This window comes from Bos mutus, chromosome 7 (genome assembly GCF_027580195.1).
Source record: "Bos mutus isolate GX-2022 chromosome 7, NWIPB_WYAK_1.1, whole genome shotgun sequence".
Taxonomy (NCBI): Eukaryota; Metazoa; Chordata; class Mammalia; order Artiodactyla; family Bovidae; genus Bos; species Bos mutus.
The window spans coordinates 52,524,997-52,541,095 of record NC_091623.1 but is presented as its reverse complement, the minus strand read 5'-3'; the positions used below and the strand labels follow the sequence as shown (position 1 = coordinate 52,541,095).

The 16,099-nt window shown below is 58.4% G+C and overlaps 1 protein-coding gene across 3 annotated transcripts in view; it reads left to right on the top strand.

Annotated features, from left to right (window-relative positions):
• NFIX (nuclear factor I X) overlaps positions 1–16,099 on the top strand; it is a 93,109-nt gene that overhangs the window by 67,055 nt on the left and 9,955 nt on the right. For 2 of the 3 annotated variants that reach the window (XM_070373560.1, XM_005900541.3), the window contains exons 3-8: positions 2,448–2,510; positions 2,864–2,938; positions 3,331–3,451; positions 4,526–4,662; positions 7,578–7,700; positions 9,969–10,144. In XM_070373560.1, coding sequence (XP_070229661.1) covers positions 2,448–2,510; positions 2,864–2,938; positions 3,331–3,451; positions 4,526–4,662; positions 7,578–7,700; positions 9,969–10,144 — 695 coding nt within the window. The remainder of the gene's footprint in view (positions 1–2,447; positions 2,511–2,863; positions 2,939–3,330; positions 3,452–4,525; positions 4,663–7,577; positions 7,701–9,968; positions 10,145–16,099) is intronic. The other variant, XM_070373559.1, reaches the window with a different exon arrangement.

The following is a 16,099-nucleotide window of genomic DNA, read 5'->3' as shown; positions in this document are numbered from 1 at the left end:
CCGTAAGATGGCTGCCAAGGGCTAAGATGGCTGCCAGCAGCGCCCGGAGCACCGCCTGCAGGCGCGTGGCAGCGGGCCTCGCGCGCCGGTCCCCGCTCCTGCCTGCTCCCTTACATGGCGCTAATGGTAATAACAGCAGTAACGTTTCAGGGCAGCGTCCTGGTTCAGAAGGATTTCCTGTCTGTCGCGCTCTCCTGGAGCCCCATTTGTCTCTGCCTCTATCGCTGGCCCACCTCCATCTCTTTGTCGGGTTCTCTCGTCTTTCTGTCCCCGGGCCGGGTGTGCGCATGCGCGTGGCTTTCTGTCTCCACCTGGCCACGTTTGAAGGGCTGAGACCACTCTTAATTGGATGGCCTCCTACCATCCTCCCTACTCCACTGTCCCTGGCCTGGAGGGCTCTGTGCGGACCGAGTTGGTCCTGGGACAAGTAGGGCAAAGCCTTTGCAGCAAAGCCTTGACCGTGTGCCCCTCGCTGGGCTCCACACGCGGGTCTTGCAGCTGTGCTTTCTGAGCTGTGAATCTGGGAAAGGACGGCCCTGAGAGACATTAGGCTCGGGGCACTGGTCCACGGAGGCCCTAAGGTGGGCCACCTACTGCCTCAGCCCCTTGCCTGCTCCCTCCTGGACCAGCTGGGGCTTGAATCAGACCCAGAGAGTCAGAAACAGGCTGAGAAGAGAGCAACAAGAAAATTCACATGCAGAGAGAGGCTGCCCTTCCCTGGGGCGTGGGAGGAAGTCCCACGGGCTCTCTCCAGAGCAGAGTGCCACCACGACAAAGAAGTGGCCTGGGATGGAATTTGCCATCCCTGAAAACACTGCTAGGGTGGGTGCAAAGGAAGTTATGGAAGGACACGCCCCAAACACAAGGGGGTGAGGGGTCCTGTTAGCTTATAAACGTCCATTTTCTTGATTTGTGACAGGATTCATTATTATTATCATTTGGAATTTTTAAAAAGTAGAGGCTGGCTAAAAAGGTACTTCCCTGATGGTCCAGTGGTTGAGTCCGCCTTCTAATGCAGGGGATGCGGGTTGGATCCCCGGCTGGGGAACTAAGATCCCACATGATGCCAGGAAACTAACTTCATATGCTGCAACAAAGGTTCCACGTGCCGCAACCAAGACCCAACACAGCAAAATAAATGCATTAAAAAAAAAAATTAAGTGAAACAAGATAAAGGATGGGGGAAATGGGGCCTGAAACCATCCTGGGGGCAGCCTGTCTTTTTCCCACTGGCCACATGGATGCAAGAGGCCAGGAACTTGGCTGAGGCATCATAGGGCCTTAGCTCTGAGAAGGCCCCAACACCTGGAGCTCTTCCTTCTTTCCCAAGTGGCTGCAGGATCCCCCCACTTCTATTTCTTGGGCCCACATCACTCTTCAGGAACCTCCTTGCTATTCACTCCCCAATGTGAGCGGTTTGACCGCAAGGTTGGTAGAGGATGGCCTCCGTGGCGAGCGGGCCGGTTGTGGGGTGGCGGGTGAGACCCGGGAGGCAGGGTTGCTCCAAAGAGTGGAGCGAAGCCCTGGCCAATGGGCCCAGTTTTCCGAGGCCACCCCATGTGGTCCCCCCGTGAGCAGCTGATCCTTTGCTGAATGCCTGCCTTTCTCCTGCCCCACAACCTGCCCTGGCCCCCCTCCGCCACCCTCTCGCCAGCTGTCGTGCCCAGGCAAGCATTCTGGAGGTCCCCGTTGTGCCCCTGGCACACAAAGCTTCGAGGACCTGGGGGGCAGGGGCGGGGGGCTTTCCCAAGCTCAGCAAAATATTCACACACACACTCCACCCTGCCCCCAGTCCTCTGTGAGCTCCCACCGCACAATGGGCCCTTGTCTCAGGGCTCCCTCCGAGCAGCTGTGGCACTGGGGCATGAGACAGCCCAGACAGGCTGGCACAGAGCGGGCGACAGCATCAAGGCAGATCTCCCCCCTCCGTGTTGCCAGGCACTGCCTGTATGCATAAAGGTGAGGTGGGGGTGGCGCAGGCAGGCAGCATTGGCTCTAATTAATGAAGGGAGGGAAAGGGCTGCTCCCTCTGGAGCTTGAGTGGGGTAGAAAACGGGGGACCCCTTGGGTCCAACCCAGCTGTGCAAAGGGACAGTCAGGGCTTCTCTCCTGGGCGCCTTCTTGCCCTGACTCTCGGCCAGGGCTGTTCACTCATGGGCTGCTCACCCCCAGGGCACTTCAGGCAGTGTTTGGAAACTGGTTTTTGGTTGTCACAACTGGGGTGCTACTGGCATCTAGTGGGAGGGGGCCAGAGATGCTGCCCAGCACCCTGCAGTCTGCAGGGTGGCCTCACCACAGCAGCAGCTATTCTTTTTCTCCTGGCCTCCCTGGGCTGCTCAGGAAGGGAGGGGGAGAGAAGGTGTCCATAGGGCTGGAGGGCAGCTGCTTGCCTGGTGAGCGTAGGGCACTTGGTCTTGACCCATCCCCACCCTTTCTGTCTCCTGCAGAATCCGGACAATCAGATAGTTCAAACCAGCAAGGAGATGCGGACATCAAACCACTGCCCAACGGTCAGTGCCCCCTGCCCTCCTGCCTGAACCCAGCCTCCCTGGCCTGCTGTGTCCACCACATCCCCCAACCTGTACCCTTCTCTGCCCTCCCGGGCCAGGGTGGGCCTGCCCCTGCCAACCCCTTCACTCAGCTGTCCCTTGACTGAACAGAGGCTGCTGTTCCATGGGGGAGGGCACTCATGGGGGCATACTTCACATCCATGGAGATCTGAGGACCCCTGAAGGCCAGCCTGGGGCTGGAACACGGGTCATGGGATGGAACAAGCTGAGGGTGGGGAGGGATCGGGAGAGATAGGCAGACAGCCCCTCCTGGCCGTGCCTCGACTTGCTCACCTGCCCTTTTCCCTCCTCAGGGCATTTAAGTTTCCAGGACTGTTTTGTGACTTCCGGGGTCTGGAATGTGACGGAGCTGGTGAGAGTATCACAGAGTGAGTCCTTCCTTCTTCTGGGCCAGGGTTGGGTCTGCAGGGATGGGGGTGAGGAGGTGGGACTTGGACCCCATGGAGCCCTGCCATTGATGGGGTCTCAGGTGGGGACGGGCAGGCAGACTTCCTGGGACACTCTTGGCCTCATTGGCACCGGGCTGGGTGGGATGGAGGCATTGGAGAGCCAGAGTGGAGAGCCCCACCTCTGACCTCCACTGCTTTGGAGGAAAAAAAAAATCATAACCAAGGAATCTTCCCAACAAGCGTCAGCCAGGAGGAGGTTTCCTCAGCAGCCTTCACAGTGAACTCACCCCAGGGCTTCCAGGGAGCTGCTCCCGGCAATGAAACAGCTGCCCATGCTTTCCAGACCTCATCACACTCTCCCTTCTTACCAGCTCCTGTTGCAACAGCATCAGGGCCCAACTTCTCGCTGGCAGACCTGGAGAGTCCCAGCTACTACAATATCAACCAGGTGGCCCTGGGGCGGCGGTCCATCACCTCCCCTCCCTCCACCAGGTGAGTCCCACGCCCCAGCCTCCCCTCAGCCCCCCGAGATGCCTCAGGTGCTCTGGGCAGCATGCTTCAGCACACCACCCCCTGTTGAGGGCATTGGCTCCAGAGCCAGGGCCTGCTCTGCTGCCCACCCCCTGAGCTTTGCACTGGCCTCAGGGACACAAGCTCAAGCGAGGCCATAGCTCTGCCAGGAAGGTGCTCCCTGTGGGGACTGGGGAAGGCCTCTCTCTGGGGGGTGTGACCTTTGAACCCAGACAAAGGGGGGCTGGTACAGGCCTGGGGTGGGCGCTCCAGGCAGAGAGCACCCTCCATCCCAACTGAGGCTGGGCAGGCCGGCAGGACTATCCCACAGTGGGCTTCACAGGCCAGAGGGGTCAAGCAACAGATGCTGGGGATGTGTGTTCTAGAAAGACTTCTAGAAGCAGTGTTCGTGGGCAGGACAGTCAGTTCAAGGCTCTCCCACTCAGGCTGGAAGGCCTGAGTCAGGTGGGGGATCGGCCTGAGAGGAAGGAGTGGAGTTGAGAGCCATTTGGGAGGTAGGCACAGTGGACCCTGGTCAGGGCCAGTCATGCAGGACAGGGTGCGATCCTGTCCCTTTAAAAAAAAATGAGCATTTTGGTTCATTGTGAGGTTCAAGTATTCATTTTGATATGTTAGAATATTACATTAAAATGTTATGATATTTCTGTAGTTAATCGTATTTTAATATAAAATAACACAGTATCACAATGACTGAGTTTTGCGTCACCCCCTGGTGTTTTGCCCCTGGCCAGCGCCTCACTCACCTCCTCTGGCCGTGGGAGCTGATGGGAAGTAGAAGGCGGCTGAGGAGGCAGCTGAGGGCTTGGCCCGCTTCTTGCGCTTGGGTAGCTGGGTAAATGACGGCGGATGGTCCTGTGGGCTGAGAAGGGGCTGTCAGTCTGACCTGGGTAGAGGGCACACAGCGAGTGCTCTGAGATGCTGCTGACAGCGGGCGCCCACTCACCACACGGAGGCCATCAGTGCAGGCTTCCTGGGTCCGGGTCCCAGTCCGGCCACTCGCCTGAGGCCCACCTGACCCCTGTCCTCCTTCCCCAGCACCACCAAGCGCCCTAAGTCCATCGATGACAGTGAGATGGAGAGCCCTGTCGACGACGTCTTCTATCCTGGCACAGGCCGCTCCCCGGCAGCTGGCAGCAGCCAGTCCAGCGGTTGGCCCAACGATGTGGATGCAGGTATGGGCGCCGCCGCGAGGCCCGACCTGGAGCGCAGGCGGCATGCAGCCTCGTCTCCCCCTCAGTTTCCCTGGCGAGCCTCCCGTGGTGCTTCCTGCTGCCGGTGGCACCGCCTGTCCTCCCCTAGCCCGCTCTTCCAGCGGGCACAGGCCTGGAGAGCAGAGGCGAGTGGGCAGGTTGTCACGCGTGGGCAGTAGGGCCCACCGGTGTTGTGGAAGGAAAGCCCTGGCCCTGAGCCTCTGGTGCCCTGCAAGGCGGGCATGGCTTCCCCTTCAGAGCCTCCTCCTCCTCCTCCTCTTGGTTTTTCTTCAGGGAGGTTGCCCCCACTCTACCATCTTCATGGTTTAAGGTAGTTTCTCAGACTGGGCGTTCTTGAACATTCCAGCATTGTCTGTGGTGGGGCCATCTTGTGCCCTGTGGGGTGTTGGAGCGGCAGCCCTGGCCTCTGCCCACTAGATGCCAGTAGCAAACCTCCTTACTAGGTGTGATGGCCAGAAAGGTCTCTGGACATGGCTGTGTCCTGGTGGGGGCAGAATCTTCCTGAGTTGAGAACCCCTGGTCTAAGGAGGGGCCCAGCTTCACAGAGAGGAGCAGACCCTAGAAGCAAGTGAGCAGAACTGTTGTCAGGCCTCTCGATACTCTCACCAGCCCCTTCCTGGTGAGAGGAGGGGCTCACCAGGGGGGCTCTCCTGTTTTGACAGGTGGTGTGGGCACGCCTGGAGAGCCCAAGTGGAGTAGAGGGAGAGAGGGAGGGGTATGTGTGTGTTTGTGTGTGTGTGGTGCACAGGCGTGTGTCAGGAGGCTGCCTGCAGAATGCTTCTGCCTGACACGTTGTTGGTGCAGCCTATGTGTACCTTCCGGGTACAGGGGTCTTGGGGCCAGCTAGCGCAGACCTCTGTATGGGATGTGTCCGTTGTGGTTAGGCCTGGGGATGGAGGCCTTGCTGTGTGGTGCAGGAAGATGAGTGCTGACCTGATAGTCTTTTCCTTGGTATCTTCCAGACGTTGCCATGCCAGGAAGGGCCAAGCAGATGGGCAGGGGCCAGGGCTGGGGGGAAGGCGAGACCGAAGGGCCAGGAGGAGCATCCTCTCCCCTGCTGCCCTGGCTGCAGCCTCTGGCCTTCGCTCTCTGCACCCTGGGAGGAGGAGGCCTCAGCTCCAGGCCCCGGGCTGAGCCCCGCCCCTGCCGACCTTGCTCTGGGGGCCCCTCTCCGGGCGCCCTTGTGGCCAGCAGGGACCTGAGCCGGCAGGGCACAGACGTGGCCCTGGGGGAGCCTCTGGAGGGGCAGAGACAAGGGGTGGAGAGGCCCTGAAGAATCCCCAGCTGAAGTGCAGTCTTTCCTCAGGGACTGGTGTGCCTAGAGGGCCGTGTCCACTGCTGGCTCCTGAGGCGTGGGCCCCCGGGTCGCTCCACCCAGACCTGGCTCCCGGGAGGCTCCCCTCCCCAGCTCCGGCTCCCTCCTTTCCTGGCTGTCTGCTGCCGAGCCTGCCATTTCCGCTCCCGCCAGCAGTCCCTCCACGCATGGCCCCACGTCCTCCTGTGGCACCCCCGGCTCCCTTGCTTTTCCCCTCTTTTCTTCCATACTCACCCCCTCCTCCCACCAACACTGCGTTGTTTCCCTGTTCTGGGACAAATCGCCAATTAAGCAGCCCAGCTGCAGGACTGGGAACAGCTGGGGAGGTGCTGTGCGGCCAGGGGGACAGCTGTGCACAGCTGGTGGGGGCGCTCCCCGCCCCCCCCCAGCATCGTGCCAGCTATCAGGTGGCACACAGCTGCTGCCAGATAACACCTCTGCTGGCGGCTAGGAGTCCGCCCTTCCCCCGCCTCTTCCCTCTGTGGTTAAGACAGCTCTTATTTCTCTCTTCTGCAGCACCCCCCACCCACCCCCAATACACACACCCCACCCAAACTGATTCGATTCGTGTTCCAAAGATGGCAGCTCTGGACACCTGCCCCGACCACACCTTGTCCTTCCAGGACAGGAGACTGGTTCCCCTGGGGGCCCTGGCCTGGGGGCCCTGCTTTGTCTTAGCATGTTGGATGTCGAGCCCACTGGGCGCAGACATGATCTTGGTTGGCATCATCAGGCTGTTAGAGGTGAGCTCAAATGGGGCGCTCTCTGTGTCCCTGTCTCTTGGCAAATGCCACCTTCCTCTCCGGTCCTGGGAGTAGAACAAAGCCCAGGAATGACCCACCCTGACAGTCCGACCTCTGGGTGCCTGACCAAGGGCATCCTTTCCTGGCTCCTTCTCCCCCAGCTCCCACCCAGGCCCTCCAGCTTCCTCCCTGCTCCCTTGTCGGATTTTATTTCTCCACAGTGGTCCGAAGGGCCCATGGCTGTGCTTTCCCTTCCAGTAAGGAGTCCTGGCTTCTTCCTGGCAGAATGGGACCTGTAGCTCAGGACCCCATGGAGTAGACCCCAGCCTGCCCCTCCTCAGGGGCCTCCTCACTCTTTTCTTTTTTTTCCTTTGGCTGAGATCTTAGTTTCCCCAGTGGAAGCACAGAGTCTTAGTCACTGGACCCCCAGGGAAGTTCCTGGTCCCTGACTCTGAAGCTGCTCTCCAGGGCTCCTCCTGCACACCTTCCCTGCCCTCTGGTCCTGCCTCCGCGCTTTGATTCTGTGCATCTTGGAGCTCACAATCTGTTTGTTGGGGGGCAAGATGGCCCCGCTTGCTCACGCCCTGCCCAGCGCACCAAAGGGGCTGATTTCACTCACCTGTCAGCAGCGGATGGTCTGCACGCAGGGCCTGAGAAACAGAGCCTCGATCAGGCAGAGGAGGCTGGGGAGCCCTGAAGGGAAGGGGGCAGCCAGGAGGGGGCTGAGGAGAGAAGGAGTGAGTTGCTGGCTTCCCACCTCCCCCGCTCCCTTCCTGGCCCAGCTAAACCTGCCCCGTGTTGCTGATTCCTCCCCTCAGGCCCGGCTTCTCTAAAGAAGTCAGGAAAGCTGGACTTCTGCAGTGCCCTCTCCTCTCAGGGCAGCTCCCCGCGCATGGCTTTCACTCACCACCCGCTGCCTGTGCTTGCTGGAGTCAGACCAGGTGAGAAATGGAGGGCCCGGAGGGGGGCAGTGGGGGTGGCAGAGGAGCCCTGCCTGAGGGGTAGCTGGCCAGGGAACCCTGAGTGACAGCCCAGCTCTCTGAACTGGCCGTGGTGTGGCATTGGGTGGGCGTGGGGACGGGCCCTCCCTCCACAGCAGCAGGCTGGCCTTTGGGCCTTCTCACTGTGTTCCCCCACACTCTCCCACTTGCCTCTCACACCCCATGTGCCAGGGTGCACACCTGCTTGTGCGCTGTGTATGCATGTGAGGATGTGTGTCTGCTTATGTTTGTGTGAGGATGCTATGTGCATACATTCGATGTATATGTGTTCGTGTGTTTGTGTGGACGTGTGCACACGTGTGTGCTGTGCATGTGTGCTGTGTGCACGCGTGTGTGCTGTGTGCACGTGTGTGCCATGTGCACACATGTGCCGTGTGTGCACACGTGTGCTGTGCGTGCACACGCGACATGTGCACATGTATGTGCTGTGTGTGCTCACGTGCCATGTGCACATTTGTGTGCTGTGTGGCACAGGCCTGTCCTGAGGCCTTGGGCCCACTCCTCCCAGCTCTCCTTGCCTCCCGCCAGCTGTGGATGGGAGAGCACAGGCTTCTGTGTCTGCCCTCCTTCCAGTTCCTCTCTCTCAGTGCCCCAAAGTGCCCAGGGTCTGTTTTCCCTGGCACCAGCCCAGGTTACTCCAAGGGACCCTCACAAGGGCCCAAGCTCCCTGCTCGAGGCCTCCCCGCTCTTTTCCAGAAGTGAAGGACTAGGCCAAGGGGAAAGGAAAGGAGCCGGCGGCTGCCTGCCGGGGGCGGGGGGCGTGGGGGGACTCTCTGCTCCAGTCTGGCAGAGAGAGAGCTTGAGGGGAGGGTGCCGCCCGGTTCTGCAGGGGATGGAACCAGGTGGGGAACTGTGGGAGCCTCTTCCCTCTTAAGAGAGGTCTGGACTCTTTCTGAACACTGCCCTGTGTCTGCCCGCCACCTCCCGGGCCCTTGCGTAGGACACGGAGAACATGGAGGGTTACCCTCCTGGCTTCCTCCTCAGGGCCTCCTGGCTGGGAGCCAGCAGAGGGGCAGGGCGTGGTGGCTGTGGGGTGGGGGTGGGGAGCCCAGGCCCTCCGCACAGGCAGGGGAGGGCGGCAGGCCCCGCTCCACTCAGCTTTTATGAACTCCAGAGAGAAGCCAAGTTTCTTTAGGCCCCTAATGAAACCGAGAGCAAGAGCGAGCTGATTGGAAACAGACAGGATAGGGAGGACTTGGCTGGGGAAGGACTGGGGCCTGCTCCGGGGTGGGAGCCGTGCGTCCGAGGCAGTGTGTACGAGCCATGAGGCCCGAGCACAGAAGAATGTGACCTGGGGACCTGCAGCGAGGTGCACACCCAGCCTCATGCAGGACGTGTGTGTGCCCTGTGGAGCCCCCTCTCGCACTGGCACGGGGCCGGGTGTCTGTCCGGAGCCCCACCGAATGGTCTGCCTGCTCCCCAAGGCTCCCGCCCAGACCCTGTGCCAGGGAGGGGTGTGTGAGGCACTGACCTTGGCGCAGAATGTCAGGGAGCACCTGAAATTTCAGTCACCAAAGTTTATAAATAATATTAAATGCAATGTTCTAAAAATTAAACAATTGCAAAAGATACATGATGAGAGAATATCAGTATTTTAAATAAAAGGACTGACCTTGTAATTGCATACCCCTGCCTCACCTCACGGGGCTTCCCAGGTGGCGCTAGCGGTAAAGAACCCACCTGCCAATGCAGGACGTAAGAGATGTGGGTTCAGTCCCTGAGTTGGGAAGATCCTGAGGAGGAGGACTTGGCAACCCACTCCAGTATTCTTGCCTGGAGAATCCCATGGACAGAGGAGCCTGGTGGGTTACAGTCCATGGGGTTGCAAAGATTCAGACACAGCTGAGCGACTCAGCACGCACACACGTCTCACCTCACCCTAACTGTGGCCCTGATTCCAATCAAACTTTATTTATAAAGAGAAGCAGCTGGTCTCTGGGCCATCCCTAGTTTTGCCAATTCAACTTTTTAAAATATCACATGCAAATATTATTTACTTTGATTTTACTGAGTGTTTTTGGCGCCATCTTACACAGTTTTACACTAGCAGTCAGCGCCTCACTCTCCCTACCCTGGTCCCTGCCCTGCTCCTGCCCCGTTCTCTGGACCCAAAGGGCTCTGACCTGCAGGTCTCCTCGTCTTCAGTGTCCCTCGCCACGGCCTTCTAGGCCCTGACGATGCCCTTTCCTTCCTGCTGCGTGCACGCAGGGAGCCCCCGGGCCACGGCGTCAGCGCTGCACTTCCCCTCCACATCCATCATCCAGCAGTCGAGCCCGTACTTCACGCACCCGACCATCCGCTACCACCACCACCACGGGCAGGACTCGCTGAAGGAGTTTGTGCAGTTTGTGTGCTCGGATGGCTCGGGCCAGGCCACCGGACAGGTGAGTCCAGAGGACCCCACGAGCCCCCCTACAGCTCATCTTTGCGTCTGTCTGTCTGTCTCAGGGTTCACGGGGAGAGGGCCCCAAAGCCGGGAGCCCACCTGGGGCTGGAGCAGCCAAGAGCTGGGACTACCGAACACCTCAGTCTTCTGGATCTGGGAGCAGGGCTCCATATGTCCGCCCGGGGCCTCTTCATCCCGGTCCAGACAGGACGGGGCAGTGGCTGGGCCCGCCTTGCTTGGGCTCTTTACCCTCCTCTGGTCTTTCCCCGTAGCAGGGGTGAACCAATGATCTGTCCAATCCGGGCCCAGACCCCTTAGCTCCTGACACCCCTCTTAAACCTCAGGGGTGCAAGGATTTGATAGGTTCTAGACCAAGGATTCCCACTGCTGACACCTGGGACTGTTCGTTCTCTGTGGTGTGGGAATGTCCTGTGCGCTCTGGGTGCTCAGCAGCATGCCTGGCCCCCACCCACTTGATGCCAGAGACAGCGCCCTCTGTCCAGCTGTGTTGGTCGTGACGTCTCCAGATTCAGTGTGCTCGGGGGCACCTTCCTCATCCCCAGTGAGAAGCCCTTGGGAGAGGGCAGGCTTCCTTCCACAGGCTGTGTCACGAGACTCCTGTTGGCGGGACTCTTAATGAAGGGCTCTCAGGTCAGTCACGGTTCTGGAATAGTCTTTCTGCTCCTCAGCCTGGGTGAGAGATGGCTCCCCATGGAGCTCTGAGGCTCACTGTCCTTCTCCATCAGCGAGCCCTAGAGCAGAGACACAGATCCACTGAGCAGAGAACTATTCCCGATGGCAATGAGCCAACCGTGACCCTTCAGTGGGACAGTGGTCCTTGTGTAGTTCCTGGGAGACCATTCCAGGTTGGGGCATGGTGATCTCTAGACCTCCGGGAATGTTCTGGAACTCCAGCAGCATGCTATAAGAAGGCCCAGCTGCTTGCCTCCCAGTTGGTCCAGCCTGGAACTGCACCGTGAGAGGTCAGGTGTGGTGGACACTCAAAGTGCCCTGGCAGGGAAAGGCATCCGGAACCCCGTGCCAGAAGCCGCCCCGGGAGGGGGCGGCCCTCAGCTGCTCAGCCTGATGCTGCCGCAGGGCGCTTGCGTAGTGCTGGCGGCTCGATGTGGGACAGGGCTGCAGCTCGGCCCCCTTGTTCTTGCTGTCCAGGGCAGAGGCCAGTCTTCTTCCCTCCCTCCTGCTCTTCTCCCCTTTTCTGCTTTTCTCATCTTTTTTTCCCCTCTGCCCTGCGAGGGTTTCTTTTGCTGGCTCTGCAGCTCCTTGGTATATGCAGAGTTTTGCCCACCTCTCTGGACAAGCTCTGTCCACTTGTAGGGGCATTGAGGGAAAAGTGGACACGATTTGCAACAGCTTCTGTGCTTCCTTCAGAGATGCCAGTGGAGTCTATGGGAGCTGCCAGCCTGTATCCCAGCCCCAGGGGTCGTGGATTCTGGAATCTGGATCAGAGAGGCTAGGAATCTTGCTGTTCCTGCTTCTCAGCTATGGGGGCATCTGGGGTTTCAATTGAAATATGACCCACCTGGGGAACCGACTTAGCCCAGAGAACCAAAGCTAACCCACAGGACCCTCAGGGTGTGGGTCAGTCCATCCCTGGGCATCCTGACAGCCCCTTGACTTGAGCACTCAAGATCAAGGGCTCAGGAAGTCCATGGCCATCCAGTGGTTATGACTCCGCGCTTTCATGGCCAAAGGCCTGGGTTCAGTACCTGGTCAAGGAACTAAGATCCTGCAAGCTGTGTGGCATGGCAAACAAAGAAAAGATCAAGGGCTCCTTGGCCTCCAAAGTTCTCTTCTCAAGGCAGGTGCTTGCTCTGAGTAGACCGTTGACAAAAAGCTATTTATTGACAGGGGAGCAAACAGCCCCTCTGGTTAAAGAGAAAGTCTAGTTTGGCTGGAGAGCAGTCTCTATAGGTTTCCTCTGTGGCCTGTTGTGCCCGAGAGTTGGGTCTGGGGTGGAAGTCTGCAGTGAGCCTGCTCCTTGAGGTCTGGTTTCTGAGAGGAGACTAGAGATGGCACTGTGGAGTGGAGGAGGAGCCAGAGGCCCTGGGCTCTGCAGCTGACCTGGTGGCAGAGGGTGGGGGTACTGGACTGTGCTTGCACCACAGCCACCCCAGAGAGGTAGTTCTTAGTCACAGAGTGTGTGAGAGTGACTTGGAGGTGACACACACGTGACTGGGCCTCATCTAAGTTTGACTCAGCAGCTCTGGTGTGGGGTGTAGAATCTGCATTTCTCCCCAGGTTCCCAGGTGACGCTGCTGCTTCTGGTCAGGGGACCCACTTCGAGAACCACTGATGTAGAGACTAGAGGAGTAAATTATAACTTCCTGAGAATCTGAAGTTATGAACCATCTTTGCAGAACATTACATGCATACAAAATTTTACAGTGTGCAGAATGGTTCCCAGGTACCTCTGAGACCCCAGTATAAGTCCCTGACTGAGAAAATCAGATCAGTAAAGACCAAGGCCAAGTGGAGATCCACTTAGGGCAGGGATCCCCAGCCTCTGGGCTATGAACCAGTACCTCCTGTCAGATCAGCAGTGGCATTAGGTTAGAAATAAAGTGCACAATACATGTAATGCACTTGAATCATCCCGAAACCATCCCCTTCTCCCCCAAGTCCGTGGACAATTTGTCTCCCACGAATCCAATCCTGGTGCCAAAAAGGTTGGGAACTGCTGATTATAAGACACGCCAAGGGCAGAAAGAGGGTGCCCAGTTAGCTGTATTTCTGGCATAGAGAAGAGACCGCCAAGTGAGCATGATAGAGAAGATCCAGGGACTGATGGGAGGCCATGGCTCTGAGAGGCACAAAGCCTGGTTCCAGCTCGGCCTCGCTCTCCAGTTGCAGAGTGGCCAGGCCCGCATCTTCATCTGTCAGATGAAAGGGAGGTGCTATCCCAGCTTCTAGTTTACTTCTAAGCTCTTAAGTCACAAGGTCTTAAGGCACCACAAAGTCCCAAGATCTTGAGATTTTTTAAAACTTCAACTCGTACCCCAACCAGAGCGGAGACAGCCTAGCCTGGTTGGGACTTGCTTCTAGAATCTGAATGTTGTAAATCAGCAGCTTTCCATGTCTGGCCGTATCGGGCTAGGATTTGTTTTATCAGATGAGATTAGTGATTCAGATCCTCCTCGGGGGAGACAGGCTCTTGGGGAAGCAGAGGCCACCCTGTGGGAGCAGCAGCTGCCCAGAAAGCTGCCATGTCCCGGCCGCCCCCGGAGCCCAAGCTCAGGACAGCCTGGAGAGGAGTAAGGCTGTGATGAGTTGGGACCATTCTACTTCCTGTCCTGATGGAAGAGCAAGATAGGAACCAGATAGGCTGTGGAAATGAGGGAACGCAGTTGCCACTTCTGTGTCAGCCTCACCCTGCAGAGCTGGTGGCATGCTCTTGCTTGGAACCAACAGCCTGACCGGGGAGACAATGTTTTATGTCAGATGTCATCGTAGCTATGGAAGGTTTTGGGGCACTGGGGTGTCTGAACTCCTTTGGATTTGGGAAGAGGGTTGATAAGTCTCTGGGTCCATGGAATCAGACAGACGTGGCCATGAACTTCAGGCCTTTCCCATTGCAGCGTGGCTAGAACGTTTAACCATGAGGAGCCTCAGTTTCCTCTGTTGTGAACGGGAGAGTGGCGCTTCCCTTCTCCTAAGGGTTCGGGACCATCAGCCTGTGGACCACTGGGCCTTGGTCCTGGGGGTCCATAGGGTGGGCGTCAGGCAGCATCCTCAGCCTCCACACCCTCAAGTTGTGTCAACCAGAGTGTCTCCAGATACCGTCAGTACCCCTGGGGGGCAGGCAGGAACAAGAACCACTACCTTAGAGGTGGTTGGAGGACTGGACAGCCTGGGTGAGGTGCCTGGTTCAGTGACAGGTGCTGAGCTAAAGAGCACTCTCTGCAGAGGGGAGGCCCCTTGGAATCTCATGTTCATAGTCCAGGAGACATCAGTCAGGATCGAAGGATGACAGAGCTGGAGACAGAGTAGGGCTGGATTCTACAGGGTTTGCTAACAGGAGGAAGAGCTTGTGAACCTCCCATGGTCTTAAACCTGGGGGTGCTAGGAGGACAGAGGTTTGAGCCACAGGAGAGAGGCCAGTTTAGGAGGAAGAGTTTTGGCCTGGCCCCCATGAGCCCAGGCTGCAGGTGGTCATAGTGAGCACTGCCTGGAGCAGCAGGAGGTACAAAGTCCAGGGTAGCTGTGTCTGCCAGGAGCCAGGGACCTCTGCCCCTCTCTGTGGGGCCGTCATGCCCTGAACCCCAGAGGCTGATGAACACAAGGCCACACGTGGGGCCTGGAGGAGGAAACTCAAGTTTAAGGCACAAGAGGGAGTAATGGACAAATTGTGGCTTTGGTAGCTGGTCCTGGCTTCTGGGGGAACTGGGGCTGCCAGCAATGGGATTTCCTCTTGGGCTGCTCTGTAGCAGATAGGCTAGCATCCACTGTCCTCAGGCACACGCCCTGGCTTCCCCCCGAGGCCATGACACGGGGCACGCGCTGGTGGGCCCGTGGTCCTTGGTTGGGTCAGCTGATCCTACCCCAGGAGCCCACCCAGGGGAGGCACGTGTGTGTTTTGGGGGAGCACAGGGAGTAAGCTGGTGCATCTTTGCTGCCATAGGAGAAAGTCTTCAGAGTGTGACAGTTCAGAGCGCAGCTGCTTGTATAGTTAAATGGCAAGTTTTGGTACCTGAAACCTGTTCCCTGAGAAATAACAAACCACCCGTCGGACATCCCCCTTCCTCCCTCCCACCACTTCGAAAGAGGACTGCGGAAAAAAAAAAAAGAGAAACACTTGAGAGACCAAATAGAGGCCTCATGCCCTCACCAACCTGGCGCCCTGGAGGAGAACCCCACCCCGCATCTTCCGCCGGGAGCGCCACCGGCTCTCAGGAGCGAGCTGGCGTGTCCGCGCAGGGGAGCGTGTGTCTGTGTGTGATGTGCCTTCATGCGTCACTCTATTTATGTTGTTCGCAGCCCAACGGTAGCGGCCAGGGCAAAGTCCCGGGGTCATTTTTGCTACCACCGCCGCCTCCAGTGGCCAGACCTGTGCCCCTTCCTATGCCTGATTCCAAATCCACCAGCACTGCCCCAGACGGCGCCGCCTTGACTCCTCCGTCACCTTGTAAGTGGACGATGAAACCGAAACCACAACGCCCAGCATCCCCGGCCCGTCCAAACAGTCTCCACTGCAAAAAGAAGAGTCCCCTCCCTCACTGCCAAAGCCCCCCAACCCAGAGTGCCTCCCACCCAGATGAGGACAGAGCTGAGCCCCCCGACCTTGGCCTCTGGGGCCTTAGTTGCACCAGCCAGCACCCCACGAGCCCCACTGCCCGCCCACTGCTCCCAGCTGGGGCCCCTGGCCCAGGCCCCTCCGGGGGGCGGGAGAGGGGGCACAGTGGGGGCACCCAGGCCAGGGGTGCTGGCCAGGGTGGGCGGGGGGAGGGGAGGCACAGCCATGCCATCTTCATGCCTAACTGCTGTTTTTTTTCATTTTTCGTTTTTTCGTTTTTTGATTTTTTGTTGTTTCGTTGTGCCCCTCCCCCCACACCAAGAAAATTGAATGTGACCACAAGGCGACGCCACCATCCCCTTTTTGCCTTGCCCCCTCACCTTCATTCTGGGCCCCTCAGGCCTCTAAAGTTGCAGCAGGCCAGCCCCTGATCCCCTCCCCTCCAGCCTTCAGTCTCACATTTGGTTTCTCGTTGTTCCTCTTTTTTTTTTTACCCTCCCTCCCATCCCTCCCCTTTCCCTCAATTTCTTCCCAGGTTGGATGTTCCAAGAACAAGGAAGGGCTCTGGACCTTGGCTTACTTCATCTCTTTCTCTCTCTCTCTCTTTTTTTTTTTAAACCGATGACAAATTTTGTCAAAGGGAAGAGAAAAATCTGAGTTGAGAGGCCCCAGCTAGACCCGACGACGCATGAAGGACAGGAG